Here is a 14,311-nt window from a genome sequence, read left to right as displayed (position 1 = left end):
CTCTCAGTGTGCTGAGACTACAAAACACCATGATAAACAGCAAGCAGCACAGTAATTTGATTACAAGTTTAATTACTTGATATTCCGTGAAAGTTGCCACAATCAAACAAGCAATAACCTGAGCAGCTGAGGCTGAACACAAAGTTTGTGCAGAGATTCAACAGCAAGCGCACGCAGCCACTGAGGCTTGTCTCCATCCAGGAACTTGACGAGCAGCGAAAGAAAAATCTCACACTCTGTCACCTGCAGGAAAAAGTGCAGAAAAAACAGCAACAGTAGCACACTTGCACAAAACCTGCTTCTATTTTTTTATTTATAGAAAACCCACTTGCTTTGAAGAAGAGCTCAACCCTGAGATCACTTTACCTCTCTTCTCAGGGCAGTTAATACACCTTTGTCAATCAACATTCAGTTGAGAAAAATGGTCGTTCTGCTTTTATTTACTCGCATGTATTTTTTAACGATACAATCTTATTTAGGCCCTATTTGAAATTACCACCAACAGTATTCAGCTGAAGCATCGTCATAAAAGTAGCATAGTTTATGAAAGTGCCACAAACAGATTTCTAAACAGAGCAATCTAATTTTCTCAAAGGGAACTTGCAGCCAATTTGTTGACAAATTCCACAACTATAAACAGATTTCATCACTGTAGACAAATCCCACAATGCAGTAATCTTTTCCTGTTCATTCATTCTTCTGCTCGTTTTCCTGCTGCCCTACTGTCGGTGTGTTGCCTTTCTTTATTATGCTGCCCTACTTTAATAAATATGCGGATGAAACCACCATTGTTGGCCATCTTTCTGATCAATCGTCCTTTGTATCGTACCTCGGTGAGAATGGCACAATGAATAAGTGGTGTGGGGAGTTTTGTCTTAATTTGAATGTGTGCAAAACTAAAGAGATGATTTTGGATTGTCGGAAAGGTTACAATCATGAGCCTGTGACCTTAAATGGTGAAAAGGCGGAAATTGTTAAATTCAAATATCTGGGCACTATTATTGATAACAAGCTGACTGTTGATGAAAAAACCACTGCTGTGTACAACAAAACAATGCAAAGATTTATCTTCTCAGGAAGTTGAATTAATTTGGTGTTAGCTTACGCGTGACGCGGATATTGACCAATTCCTTGCTGATCAGTGTTTTGTCATTTAATTTGGTTTCCTGGTATTACATTACCAGGTGGAGGAGTGTCACTCCACTGCATAAAAACATTGCCTCAAACAGGGAACCATGATTGTCATGGGGCCCGCAAGGCTAACCCTCGCTGTAGCGGGGAAAATGGCCTTAAAACGATCATTCATTCATTCATTTCACATTAGTTATCTAAATGAGCGGAATAAGTCACGACTCAGAAAAAGGTCATTACACTGGATTTAAAGTGGGTGGGCCTTGAACTAGTACGTAGTCTCTATACTTGCAAGCATTGAAAAGGAAGTCAATGCATGTATGTATCGATGAAAGTCATTTCTTGAATGGACTATTTGAAAAACTGCCATCAGGGAAACACTTTCGTACTAGGCTGATGAAGAAGAACATTTTCAAAAAAATAATTTGTACCATGCACAATTCAAGTGTTAAATTCAAATTCTTAGCCATTTTACTGTTTAGTCCATCTTCCATATTTTTACCCTGTTTTCTCATTCCTTTACATGTTTTATGTTTTCTTCATGTTTGAACTTACCGTGTCACCAAAGAGGAATTTCCTTGGATACGGGACAATAAAAATTATTATTATTCTCCCATTGATCTTCCATAAGACTCAATTTCAGAGAAAAAAAATATACATAATAAAAAGCTATCCAAACACAATAGATGAGTGGTGGATTTAAAAGAAATTTATGCTTAAAATGCCCTGATGACACAAATCAAATTTTGCCACAGAAGGTAATGGAGAAAAAGAAGACATTTTGAAGCAAAACAGACATGTACCAGCAGGCTGTAGAAGTGCTTTATGAGCACAGAGACAACACGTAGGAGACGCATGCAAATGGGGAAGTATGGCTTCTCTCCAGGGCTTGGAGATGTCTGAGAGCCGGAGCCATGTCTGAACTTGATATTCGGAGAGAAGAGTTTGATAACAAGTGGACAAACTCGCTCCTTCAGTAGAAATGCAAACTCTGCATGCTGCAAAGAAAAGAAAAAAAGGGAAGAATTAACAATCAACAAAACCAGAACCAACTTTATAAAACCCATAGGATAGCAATACAGCCTTTATACAGACTTGGCATTTAATATGGATTATATATTTTTTCTTGACGAGTTTACTTTCTGAACTCAGAATATCAATCTGGTGAGTTTCTTTTACGCTTCGGTGATTTCTTTGATAAAAGAACCATGTCACTGATTGTCTGTCGCAGCAAGAAGTCAATAACAGGATTATAACACAGGTGGCGTGACAAAATGTACGGACAGGTACATTTGACGATTGGCTTCACAATCGGGCATATAAGGGTTGTTGCGTTCTGTATTAGTGGAAAACAACTGCTGCACATCTACAAAAGTTATTGCCGCTTCCTCTGGAGATGGTCCGTCAACTCGACAATGCTGTTTGTCATGGAGTGGTGGCTTTACGAAATTCCAGCATGAAACAGTATGCTATTGCTCAGCAGTATGGCATCACTCAAGGTCAGGTGTCAAAGATCCCGAAACGAAATGCTCAGAGGGGTGTCCCTCCTCCAATATCGAGGCCAGGACGTCCCCGCAGAACCACAAGGAGGGATGATCGCCAGCTGCACCGGTTAGTCCGCAATGGCCGTACCAAGTCAGCTAATCGGCTTAGGGCTGAGTGGCAGCAACTGACAAATGTGCCTGTATCCAGAAGGCTAGTCAACCAACGACTGGTTCAAGCAGGCTATCATGCCAGGCATCCCCTGAGAAAGCCACGCCTGACAAGACAACACCGCCAGCGCCGAATCCAGTGGGCCAGAGAGCACCGCCAATGGCAGCCAGGACACTAGAATCACGTGATCTTCAGTGACGAGTCTTGGTTTCTGGTCTATCGTCAAGATGGCCATGTCTGAGTGCGCAGACAAGTGCATGAAGCCTACAACGAAGATTGTATAGTGCCGAGAGTCCAAGCTGGAGGTGGTGGGGTGACCGTTTGGGCTGATTTTCATGCAGAGGGAAAAACTGACCTGGTTGTTCTGAATGGAAACCTGAACCAGTTCAAGTACAGGGCCATTCTGGAAGAAACATTGCTTCCATTTGCTCGTGTAGCCTTTCGAGGAAACTTTGTCTTCCAAGATGACAAGGCATGGCCTCATCGTGCTCGCATGATCCAACACTTTTCTTGCTGACCGTGGTGTAGAGCATATGGAGCGGCCTGCCATGTCCCCGGATATGAATCAGATAGAGAACTTGTGGGCAGAATTAACACGTCAAATCGACAACTTGGACCAGCAGCCGACCTCTGTGCATGAATTGCAGCAGGCTATTGTAACTGCATAGCAAGCGATTCCTGTCCAAACCTTGGCAAATCTCGTGAACAGCATGCCTCAACGTGTACGTGCTCTCCTGAATGCTCGTGGGGGTTACACGACGTACTGAACTGTAATTTTACTGTCCGTAATCCCAGTTGTAATTTAACTTTTGTTTTTGGTAAAAAAAAATTTGGCTAATGTGCAAAATAAAGAAATGCTTCTGGAAAACGTACAGAAGTTTAACACAGTACTGTCCGTGAATTGAGTTCAATATCAGTTGACATCACTTTCAAGGATCACTTTATTTGCTTTGAAAGGTCAAATATGGTTTTTGTTTCTTTTAAAGGTCACATTAACAAAATCTAGAATAATTTCAACATAATTCCAATTAACTTTTGGTTCCAAGTCAACTTGAAAAGTAAGTTCACCCCCACAAAAAAAATATTCCATATTAAATGCCAAGTCTGTATTTCTGGACTTAACATATGGCCAAACTTGGCTTAAGTGGAACATCAAGCAGACATAGCAAACTTTCTTTTTTATGGCCTGAATTACCTCAAGAGCGTTTCCAGGTGAGTTTCGAAGTTGCTTCATACAAAATCGATAGACAAATGTTCTCTAACAATGCATGTATTGATTGACCTGACAAGACACAAACCTGCAGAAAAACTTGAGGGAATGTATTGAGAACAGACTCCAGGAGCTCCAAGCCAAACGTCCTTGTCATCTCAGTCATTCCCACTAACCAAAAGGGAGCATCAGCATTTACCAATTGACATAGGTCCTGCACAAGGAGACAATGACAGCTGCAATGACTGAAACAGGATCAAACTTCCCCCTCTCAATGCCACCACTTACAGCAGCTGCATATGTGCTTTATGTTAAATAAATGGTGAAGTGCAACTTACAACATTAGATTGATATCAAGTTGTTCATAACATTAAATTGATATCAAGGACAAACAGACAGACAAGACAGACAGTGAGTTAATTTCTTAACCCCGCCTTTCGCATTGTGTGCATAGGATAAAAATTTGATTTGCAAAATGAGTCAATTGGGAACGAAGAGGGTTTTTTTTTTTCCTTTGTATGCCAAGATATGAACATGGCAGAGAGGAGAGCATGACAAACTGCACCAAGATACTGGAAAGTGTTTGTTAACCTTTAATTGTATCATGCTCCTGACAGCAGTCTCACAAATAACGATTACATGCAAAAAGAATTTTTTTTTTTTTTAAATCGTCATACCACTTTCAAACATGCAAGAGTGCCTAAAGAACTGTCACGTTCAGGAATCCGACAGGATAGCCCAGATGTGGAAGAGATGCAGTGTGTGATAGCAGATGGGACTGGGGATGTCCAGAATGGGATTGGTTAGGTGGAGAGCAGGGTAAGAATATGCTACAGGAATGATTACCATGAAAGATTGGATGACTTTGAACACTTTGCAGTAATCAATCTCCATCAAAATATATTTGCCGGTCAGAATGAAAACGACGTATCCACTATCAGGTATACACAAAAAAATACCTCAAGCTGTCACTTGGGAAGGATCGCCAAATGAATACCCTATCTATTTCCATGATCACCCACTGGAAGAGGTTCAGTCTTTTACACTTCTCTACCTCAGCATCAGCCACAACAAACAGGCTCACAATATAGTAAATCTGCCTTCCAAAGCCAGCTGCAAACCAAGCATGCTCCTTCGTTCGAAGTCTTTCCTTGAAAAACAGGAACTACTCAGCCTACAAAACCCTTTTTCAATAGGTCAATGGAGTACTGCTCTCCCCTACAGCTGGCACCGCAGCATTCCATTAGCATCTCCTGCGATGAGGCCGAATCACCAAACGTGATACTTTGTGATCGCAGGTGTCAGGAGTCTGTTTGGTTATTCTTACTATAGAAGAACCACTTTTAGAGGCCATTTTTCCACGCAGAGCAGGGGTTGGCCTTTTTTGGGCACCGTGGTCCCCTTTTTGAAGCAATGTTTTATGGCCAGATGCCCTTCCTGCCACCAACCCTGTTAGTCGCCTTTTGCGACACACAGGGAATTACCAGTGAACTGGTACTCAATTTGCTGACCTCGGAAGGATGACAGGCTGAGTCAACCCCCCTGGCATTAATTCAGAGATCGACCGGGATTCAAACCCAGGATCCTAGGATCCCAAGCCGGCACCACCCTTATATAACTAGATGATATTCATAAAATACTTACCCTGCGCAATCAAAAGTGCGACGCAACTCTTTTTTTTTTTCTTTGATCCAATATGACTGCCAGACAACGTCTATGACTGCCAACAAGACAGTGATGACATCATAAATGTATATTCTCTAACATAATTGTTGTGGCTATTCTTACTATGAATTTTATTAATTATTGACCACATTTTAACAGTGATTCCTTGATTAAACAGAATAGAAATAGGGCCAAAATATCAAATCAAATGTCAAAATTTTTACCGACAAAGGACTGCACTTGGGCTAACGAGAGTCGAATATCACATAATTGTACACATGTAGCAGACAGGATAGCTCGTTTGGTAACAAGCGTATCACTGAGCCTTCTATCAAGTATTCAATCCTTTACGGTTCAGGATTTTTCATTCAAAACTGTCATGCTAATGTTATGCCATTAGGGGACGCTGCATCTCAGAGCACACCAGACGTCAGAAGGGGGCACAAGAAATGTTACACATTTCCATCTACTTTGTGGATGTAAATAATGCCAACAACTTGACATGTTTTGCAAAAACCCAGGTCCATAAGTGCTCAGACCCCAGCTAAAATTCCCTGCACAATTTGTTTTTCTTCTTTATATACAAAGTTGAGGCTCGTCGAAGACTTGGATTGCACCAAGTTGCACTATTTACAGGATGTAGGAGTGCTCGAATGAGGATTTTCACACATGTAGTAATAAGCTAAATAGTCTCTTCCTGTGTCTCAGGAAGTGTATAATCAGCTGAGCAGAGCAAGCATTCAAGTATTTGTTTTACCTGGAACAACATGTAAGCATCCTTGGCACAGGGCTTTAAAGATGCTGGCCCCCCCCTCTTGCCACTCACTGTCTGAACTGGAATTTTGGAACCAGCTGTGTTTGCATCTGCGATGAAAACACACAAGACATGTCAAATATACCATGGAACAATGCAAGAGAAACTGCAACCACCTTTAAACATCTTCATATTGTGTCAATAAAAAATAAAATGTGAAAAGTTAATTTGTTCATCATGATAAATGGCTATTGAAAGCAAATCAATATTCGAGCAATCCATATATTTTCAGAAAAAAGCCCAAACATGAAAAACATACACACACACACACACACACACACACACACACACACATACACATACACACACACACACACACACACACACACACACACACACACACACACACACACACACACACACACACACACACATACCAGTGTGCTGTTCTTCCTCAGCCACCATCCTCTCAAACACCACGGTAACCACTTGCCGCACTGTGGCTGCAGCAGTGTTGTTAGTGATGTTGTCTTTTGTGAAATGCAGACGGAAGCAGAGCACAATCGCCTGCACAAGCCCAAGTTAGAGCATACGATCGACGTTAACATAAAAATTAACTGGGTTATTATGGTAAATCACAGGGATATGTCCAGCTAACAGCATACTACAGATGTGGCTGCAGCAATAACCTACCAGAGCAGGAAGTAGAAAACAGGAACTCCCCTTTCTAATTTCCAACATCAAAACATCTCAAAACTATTGGTAAAGAACAATCTCCGAATTCAGCTTGTTTTTTCTCAAAAATGTATTTAAACTAAATACCTTTGTTTTTTTTCTTTAAGAACAAAGAAATTTTATAAAATATTGAAAAAAAAAAATACCATGCAGTTAATTATTTTATTATAATTGGCAAGAGGAAAAGCAATGGCATTGCATATTCTGCACTCACAGCATACATTTTTCAAGTAAAGAAAAATATTGTCCTGTCAGCCGAACGGTTAACACCGCAAGGTGACGAATGGCTGTAATGGTTTTAAACTTCGAGGCGTGTAGACGAAACTGGCGGGGGGTCTGTCGCGCGCGAGTGAGGGGACCAAAGTGCTTACCTGCACGGAGCCTGCACGGTATGTGCGTGCGTATGCACGGGGTTTTGTCCAAAACTCACAAAGCGAATAAACAACACAACAAATGAAATGCACAATAATGAATTTAATGAAATAAAGCATGGCAATAAAATGAATGGTGAGGTAAACTAAAGCCTAATTGAGGTACCTCCACACGCAGCCTCAAAACACAGACAAGGGAATGATAATAAAAATAAAATGATGTTCTTTTTATATCGGCCGGCACTCGGCTTGCTCAACGAGATCGTTGAATGTGGTGCCGGCAGCACCAGTATGCCTGAAGCCACTCGCGCGTGGAAACGCAAAAGATGGCATGCAGTTCCTCTTCACTGCGCCACGAATGTGAGGCAATTCATGCAGCCGGTCATGCTCCTCTCTACACTCCCTCCGAAACGTGACGCGGCTCCAGCTCCCCCGAAAAACACCACCGTCTAACAACGCCCCTGGCTCCAACGTGGCAAAGGTTCTCCGAGCTCCGAACAGTCCTCCCCAAAAACCGCACACGAGCCAGCAGCAGCCGAGAGACCAAGACAAAAGCGACTGCCCGGTACGATAGCCAGAACGAGAGAGCGACTGATTCTTCTTCTTCCCCTGCTCGAACCTTCTCTCCAACGTCACTCTGACGTTACCCCGACCAATTGCCGAGTTCCACTCAATCGCCCCATGGTCGGGCTCGACCAATGGCAAACTTCGGGGCGTGGCCTTTTTCCTTGCTCCATTAGTGGGCGGGGTTAATTGTCTATCGAGAACGTTCGGCACTGCTCGGGAATGTTAAGGTTTCTGTCAGCAGTTATGTCGGTTGTTGTTGTTGTTGGTTAAAGATGTGGGTTTTTATGGCCAGCTTGTTATAATTGTAGGAACATTGGGGAAATCACAGGCGGCAATCACATACCGGGGAAACTAATCTTAACCCTACCTAGATAACACAAGCTCCACCCCCCATATAAAGACACAGAAACAATCTTAAGGTCTTAAGTTTTTCTACTTAAATACATAGAGATTGGCTTCCTACTCGCACGTGGTCCATGCTACACTACAAAAATATATCTCCACTATGGTATTTCATCACCTATACCCACAAACGTAACAACATACACGTTGTTGGCATGAAGAGAATAACCAGAAAACATCATAAAATGGAAAGCCCGTCCATATCTGCTTTGTGCTCAAACTAAACTTCACAAAAACAACAGCTTAACTGGAACGGCACTCTTCAATGTCCACTGACATGCCTCCGCCCACATTATTATATCATTATACATACTGGTACCAACTTTGATTTAAATCCCTTCAGTTGTTCTCAAGTATCACATTTTTACCTGACATGACCTGACATGAATCTATGGCCTTAAAATGATCATTCATTCATTTCATTCATGACCTCTGACCTTTGATGCCGAAATCTAATCAGTTCATCTTTGCATCATCATATTGTTACGTTTGTAGGGGTAGGCAGTGATGACTTTCGTACAGGTAGAATGTATAGATTAGTGTGCTCTGATTGTCGTGAAGAAGAGGAACCATCCCATGTAATAAGTAGGGAATTTGTAACAGACCGGACTGTCGGGTTAAGCTTGTACCTTCGTCCCCATCACGAGGGGTGGGGCTTGTTAATTAGCTCAGGGATTATGGGTAAAATTAATTACCCGTTTGTAAATACCACTGTAATCTATACCTTTGTTCCTTATGACACAGCACTAGACACTAGCCAAAATCGCCAAATCACTACACTATCCGGAAACCGAGATCGAGCACTGCAGCTAATTACCCCCAACTTGAAAATCGCACAGGGCAGGCAGCTCCGTGAGGCCATGCCCCGAAGAGCAGTGATTGATCGGGGTTTTGATTTACAAGCACTGGTCGTGGTGGCACGCACCGATTGGGTGAGATAGGGCAGCGGGAGATGACGAGAGAACAGGGCGTACAAAGGACTTGGAGCTCGGTTTGGATCTGGCAGTGAACGGTTGTGTACCGGCATCTTCTCCTCGTTCCCCTCTTACTTCTGGCGTTTGGGGATTGAGAGTGAACGTTCCCTCTTGTGCCTTCTCGTTCCAAAAGCGATAGTGGACGGTTGTGTTTTGCTCTCTGCTTGGGGAAGCTTCATCGTGAGCGGCCGTGTTGGCATATCTTGCTGTTAGTTGTGAGGAGGAAGAGCCGCGGCCCAGGAACTGCAGTTTTCCGTGCAGAGAACGGGTGGACGAGCACGGCGTGGAAGAGCAGGCTGCACACCTGCCGTTCGCTTTGCGCGGAAGGTCTACTTCGCACCAACGAGCGCAGCCTAGTGAACAAGGGCGACTGAGGCCTTCTCCCCGCCAAGGCAGGAGCGTCCGGATTGCGCGCTCGGGGCCTGGACGATTCCTGATGAGACACCCCAGCTGATTTGAGCTAAGTCCCCCACTAAATAACACATTTATTTTCCAGTTCTTTTTCCCTTCGTCTGTTTTTCGAGTCTGTGGGTACGTCCCATTTAGGAATTTAGTGTTATCGTGCATTATTTTGTAACCGGCATTTCGTTAATAAAGCCGGCATTTCTTTTGTACATTTTAATTCCATTTGGTGTGAATTTATTTATTGCAGGTTTGAGGACTGCCATTGGGATCCGTGAAGGTAAGCTCTCCAGCTTCCCTCTCCAGCTTCCCTCTCCAGCTTCCCTCTCCAGCTTCCCTCTCCAGCTTCCCTCTCCAGCTTCCCGCTCCCCCTTACCACCCCCCCCCCACCCCGCCCCAAGCTTATCCTCCACTGTATTTTTTTTTGACTGAACGCCTTGGAGCTTAAAGCTCGTTTGGACATCCATGTTACTCGGCGGTGTTCACCAAGGGTAGTCAGAGTTTTGAATAGTTTGAAGAGAGAAAAGGAGTCATTCGGCTGTTTTGCGTCACTGTGTGTACCACAATGAGCATGGAGAAAAGAAAGAAAACCAGAGAATTGTCTGAGGAGGTCAGACACAATATTGTAGCCAAGCATGGACAATCTCAAGGTTACAAGTCCATTTCCAGAGACCTTGATGTTCCTGTGTCCACCATACGCAATGTTATCAGGACGTTTAAGGCCCATACCACTGTAGTCAACCTCCCTGGACGTGGCCCCAAGAGAAGACTTGATCGAAGATTGCAGCAAAGGATTGTCCGAATGGTGGGGCAAGCACCTCAAGCAACTGCCAAACAGATTCAAGCTGACCTTCAGACACAAGATACGACGGTTTCAACTCACACCATTCGTCACCAACTCAATGATAGGGGGGGTTATATGGTAGGAGACCCAGGAGGACAGAGAGAGAGAGACAGAGAGACAGAGAGACAGAGAGACAGAGAGAGAGAGAGAGAGAGAGAGAGAGAGAGAGAGAGAGAGAGAGAGACATAAGAAAGCCCAACTGGAGTTTTCCAAAACCCACCTGAACAAGCCAAAATCCTTTTGGGAGAATGTGCTGTGGACAGATGAGACCAAATTAGAGGTTTTTTGCCTAGCTCATCATCTCTATGTTTACAGAAAACAAAATGAAGCCTTCAAAGAAAAGAACACCTTCCCTAGAGTCAAACATGGAGGAAGTTCAGTGATGTTTTGGGGGTTCTGTGCTGCCTCTGGCACTGGGTGCCTTGAATGTGTGCATGGCATCATGAAATCAGGAGATTACCAAGGCATTTCGGAGCGCAATGTTGAACCCAGAGTCAAAAAGCTGGGTCTCCGTCGAATGTCATGGGTCTTGTAGCAGGACAATGACCACAAACACACTTGAAAAAGCACCCAGAAATGGTTCAAGACAAAACGCTGGACTGTTCTGAAGTGGCCAGCAACGAGTCCAGATCTAAATCCCATTGAACACCTGTGGGGATATCTGAAAACAGCAGTTAGAGGGCACCCTTCAAATCTGGGAGAACTGGAGCAATTTGCACAAGAAGAGTGGGCCAATCTGCCAGTCGAGTTCTCATTCATGGCTATAGGAAGCACTTGACTGCAGTTATTTTGTCCAAAGGCTGTGCTACCAAATATTAAGTCTCGGGTGTCAATACTTTTGTCAATGCCATTTCTTTTTATTTTCTGATTTAAAAGGATATATTAAGTTCTGAACCAAAATGAAAGGTTCTGTAATATTAACAGTGAAATAAAGAATTGTGGAGACCAAATACTTTTGTCAATTTCAACTTCTTTTTAGAAGTATTTTGTGAGTTATTTGAAAAAAGTGCAAGGGTGCCAATATTTTTGGCCACGACTGTACCTGTACCAATTTTGACTTGGATGCCTTCAACCGTTTTTGACTTGGACCCCTCAAATTATCGCGGTAACAAAAAACTATCACGGACGGACGGACGGATAGACAGACGGACAACCCGAAAACAAAATACCTCTAGAGACTTCGTCGGTGGAGGCATAAAAATAAACATGCATAAAGCATGTTTCCCCCAAGAAATGTTAGTAAAGTGCAGCATGATTGCCCAATAAAAGGGAGATTAGAATGAAAAAAAAAAATGAAAAAACAAAAGCACCTTTAGAGGCCATTTTTCCCCGCAAAGCGGGGGTTGGCCTTTTTCGGGGACCGTGGTTGTTGTTGTTTTTTGGTCCCCTTTTTGAAGCAATGTTTTACGGCCGGATGCCCTTCCTGCCGCCAACCCTGTTTGTCGCCTTTTTACGACACACAGGGAATTACCAGTGAACTGGTACTCGATTAGCCGACCTCGGAAGGATGACAGGCTGAGTCAACCCCCCTGGCATTAATTCAGCGATCGACCGGGATTCGAACCCAGGATCCTAGGATCCTAAGCTGGCACCCTAGCCGCTAGCCCAACACCAGGGAGATTAGAATGAACAATGAACAAAATTCATTATATGATGTTTACATTTATCCTACATAAGGATCCTTTTCATTATCTCAATTGATGACACCACCACACATCAAATTATCAATTTTGCACAAAGACAGGCAAGCATTTCAACAAATCTCATGAAGTACAGCAGGTTTGTATTTTATATTGGGTATAAAGCTGCTGGAGGAGCTGAAACACAAATTGTGTACACACGAGAACAACAGACTAACATCAGACAAACAGCAGTTTAGCTTGAGGAAATGACGCACATTTCCGGGGTACGGTGAGTACCGGCCGGCAATGCCATCTTTATTATGATGTCACTTTCTTCTCGGCACTTAAAGGGCCAATTGAGGAGAAATTTGCCAGACAGCTTGATACCAAGTGAAACCCAAGGCCTAAGCAAAAATAAAAACCTTAATTGCTTAAGCTCCATTATCCCACCTTGGCAAGAGCTTCATCATGCACTACAGTGTTGGAAGTCAGCAACACAAGAACAGTCTGGAGTAGCTTTAACTCCTCCAGGCCATTCTCCATAAGCTGCCAGAGAGCCGTCACCACACTCACGGCAGCCACCTGTTACACAAAATCAAAGCACCTCTACACACGATGCCTTCAACCACACACTAACGTTTCAAACAAATTTGATTTCAACCGCATGAATGATATAGAGACCAATTCTTCTATCGTACCTCATTCACAACTTCATGTGAAAGCAGCCGCTGAATGGCCGTGAGACAGAGCAGAGTCACCTTTGGTTCCTTCGTGCCACAGCCAAGCAGCAACGGTTGCACGACCTCTAAACTCCGTTCTTTTATCGCTGAGAGTGATGCAAAACATTTTACATGCAATAAATCCAAACTCAGTTTACCTTTGCAGCACAGATGAATGTTAAAAAAGTTTTTACATTTTTTTTATGGGTACATGGAGACGCATGTCAAAACTGCAAATGCCAACAAGTGACATTGGTTATCCCTGCATGAAGAGCAGGATCTCCCAGGAACCATTCTTTGTTCTTGCCCCATAGATTAGCCATTACAGCAAAGATTGGTATTTCTGTCAGCGAAGCGACGGGTCTTATCTTCTAGTAACAGAAGAAAACAAAAATTCCTTAATTAGACAATATGGTATGTGCTCAGGAGGTTGGGAGTGAAACCAATACAGTATAGGTTATGTGCTTCAAAACGAGTATCTGCAAAAAAAACAACTGAAAAGCCAAATGCAGAAAGTTCATGTCAAAAGTCAATGGCTGATAGCAAACAGCTGACGTCGAGGATCTATGGGTGTGAACTCTCAACCCATGGTTTGGAGAGGTTATCGGATTAAATGGTCAAAACCTCGATGAATGGAGCCCAGCTGAATATCAAGGAATTCAAAAAATCGGTCAATTGCTTCCAAGTTCCCAAGGTTCTTACTTTATTCATACATTTTGAGGCTTGCAATTGAAATACAAGTTAAGTTTAAGGTGTTGCATAATTACTATCATTAATAACATCCTTTATATGTTGATGATCTTAAGCTTTATGTATAGCTAGGTCATCAGCCAGACCCCCAAAATAGGGTCCATTGGTACCAAAATGAGGGAGTAAGCCTAATATTGATTTTTGGATACGTCTTTACCCCTAGAATATGAAAATATGTGATAGCAAATTCAACCATGTAGCTAAATGGGTGTTATCACCTCATTTTCAAAATGGCCGCCAAAATGTATGTTTTTCTATTAAAAACACCATGTTTCATATTCTTGTAGGAATTTGTAACAAATAGCATTGCGTTTTGAGATGTTCAAGACTTTACAACTCTCTTAAAGTATGAAATACATCATCTGAACTTTAATCCAAGAAGATAGAATCCAATATGGCGCCCAATTTCACAAAATGGCTGCCATCATAGCAACAACTTTATGCACAAAATATGCACGAAAATAACTGGCATTCAGTAGATTTGCAAGTATACACATGGAAAAAACCATATT

At 42.7% G+C, this 14,311-nt stretch overlaps 1 protein-coding gene across 5 annotated transcripts in view; it reads right to left on the bottom strand.

Annotated features, from left to right (window-relative positions):
- MON2 (MON2 regulator of endosome-to-Golgi trafficking) overlaps positions 1–14,311 on the bottom strand; it is a 108,170-nt gene that overhangs the window by 86,673 nt on the left and 7,186 nt on the right. For all 5 annotated transcript variants that reach the window (XM_068131400.2, XM_068131401.2, XM_068131402.2 and 2 more), the window contains exons 3-9: positions 13,029–13,156; positions 12,781–12,912; positions 6,851–6,980; positions 6,417–6,523; positions 4,083–4,208; positions 1,935–2,129; positions 119–243 (exon numbers count right to left, since the gene is read on the bottom strand). In XM_068131400.2, coding sequence (XP_067987501.2) covers positions 119–243; positions 1,935–2,129; positions 4,083–4,208; positions 6,417–6,523; positions 6,851–6,980; positions 12,781–12,912; positions 13,029–13,156 — 943 coding nt within the window. The remainder of the gene's footprint in view (positions 1–118; positions 244–1,934; positions 2,130–4,082; positions 4,209–6,416; positions 6,524–6,850; positions 6,981–12,780; positions 12,913–13,028; positions 13,157–14,311) is intronic.

The sequence above is a fragment of the Myxine glutinosa genome, chromosome 11, assembly GCF_964187855.1.
Source record: "Myxine glutinosa chromosome 11, kmMyxGlut1.1, whole genome shotgun sequence".
Taxonomy (NCBI): Eukaryota; Metazoa; Chordata; class Myxini; order Myxiniformes; family Myxinidae; genus Myxine; species Myxine glutinosa.
Note: the sequence above shows the minus strand (reverse complement) of the source record. Positions and strands in the feature narration are given on the sequence as shown.